This window comes from Trichinella spiralis (assembly GCF_000181795.1).
Source record: "Trichinella spiralis strain ISS 195 chromosome Unknown Scfld1318, whole genome shotgun sequence".
Classification (NCBI taxonomy): domain Eukaryota; kingdom Metazoa; phylum Nematoda; class Enoplea; order Trichinellida; family Trichinellidae; genus Trichinella; species Trichinella spiralis.
This window is the reverse complement of record NW_003528257.1, coordinates 1-1,156: the sequence shown is the minus strand read 5'-3', so window position 1 is coordinate 1,156 and position 1,156 is coordinate 1. Positions and strand designations below refer to the sequence as shown.

Sequence of the window (1,156 nt, the reverse complement as noted above, 5' to 3'; positions counted from 1 at the left end):
GACTACCCAAAGGGGGCACCAGGGTAAACTTGGTATCTCCCCACATCATGCCGTGTACAAAAATACGGATGTCAGCAGATAACTATCAGTATATGTGGGTGTGGATGTTTCTAATTTATTGTACCGCATAACGTTCGACCTAACATCATAAAAAAGGCCCTCAGTGGTAGGGATACAGCTGCGCTTCAGGCAGTACAGGATCGCGGTCCAAGCGGATATAGAGAAAATGTATTTGCAAGTCAGGCTGCGAATAGATGACAGAGATGCGTGCCGCTTTCTCTGGCGTGATTGTAAGACGGATACACCACCGCGACGGTATCGACTTACCCGCGTGTGTTTCGGGTTAGCATGTTCCCCTTACCTTGCGCTCAACGTCCTCAAAGCTCATGCGGAGCTCAACCTTGGTGAAAATAACCAAACGGTCAAACTGGCACTGTCAAACATGTACGTGGACGACCTAGTCGTGAGCTGCGATGGTGAGGCTGAGGTGAGAGACTTGATCCACAGAGTACCGGTGTTCCTCAGGAAAGGTGGCTTCCACCTCAAGAAATGGACCTGCAATCAAGCAGCCTTACTGGATACACTTCCAAGAGAAGAAGTGTCAGAACACGGTGAAAGGGAACTCGGAAAAACACTTGGGATCTACTGGGGGAAGGATGAGGACATCCTCACCTTCCAACCACCTGCCAACTCAACTTCCCGATCCCATCATACTAAAAGGCAAATGTTGAGCCTCGCAGCTCGAATATACGACCCGCTTGGTTATATGGCGCCGTTTACCGGCCAGATAAAGGTGTTGCTCCAATCTCTGTGGACAGCAGGGATAGACTGGGACACACCATTATCACCAGGGGTGGAACGACGTTGGCGCGACTGGATGGAACAACTCGAGATGCTGCCCAAAATAAGGATTCCCAGAGCATGGATCCCATACCCGGTGCAACAGGTGCGCAGAGTAGAACTCCACATTTTCGGTGATGCATCACAAGTAGCGTATGCAGCTTGCGCATACATCATGGTGGAATCGACAAACCACCATAAGTTGGTGAGCCTCGTGATGGCAAAATCCCGAGTGGCACCGATAAAACAAATCAGTCTCCCTAGCTGGAGCTGATGGCAGCATTACTGTGCGCTAGATTAAAGAAATATCTCGAGA

General features: G+C 49.9%; 1 protein-coding gene across 1 annotated transcript; it reads left to right on the top strand.

Annotated features, from left to right (window-relative positions):
• Positions 1 to 226: 226 nt before the first annotated feature.
• Tsp_14670 (Pao retrotransposon peptidase superfamily) lies at positions 227 to 1,045 on the top strand (the record flags this gene model as incomplete). Its single annotated transcript, XM_003370028.1, has 1 exon — positions 227 to 1,045. A coding segment is annotated over exon 1 (819 nt), but the record flags the coding sequence as incomplete, so codon positions are not given.
• Between the last annotated feature and the right edge of the window lie 111 nt (positions 1,046 to 1,156).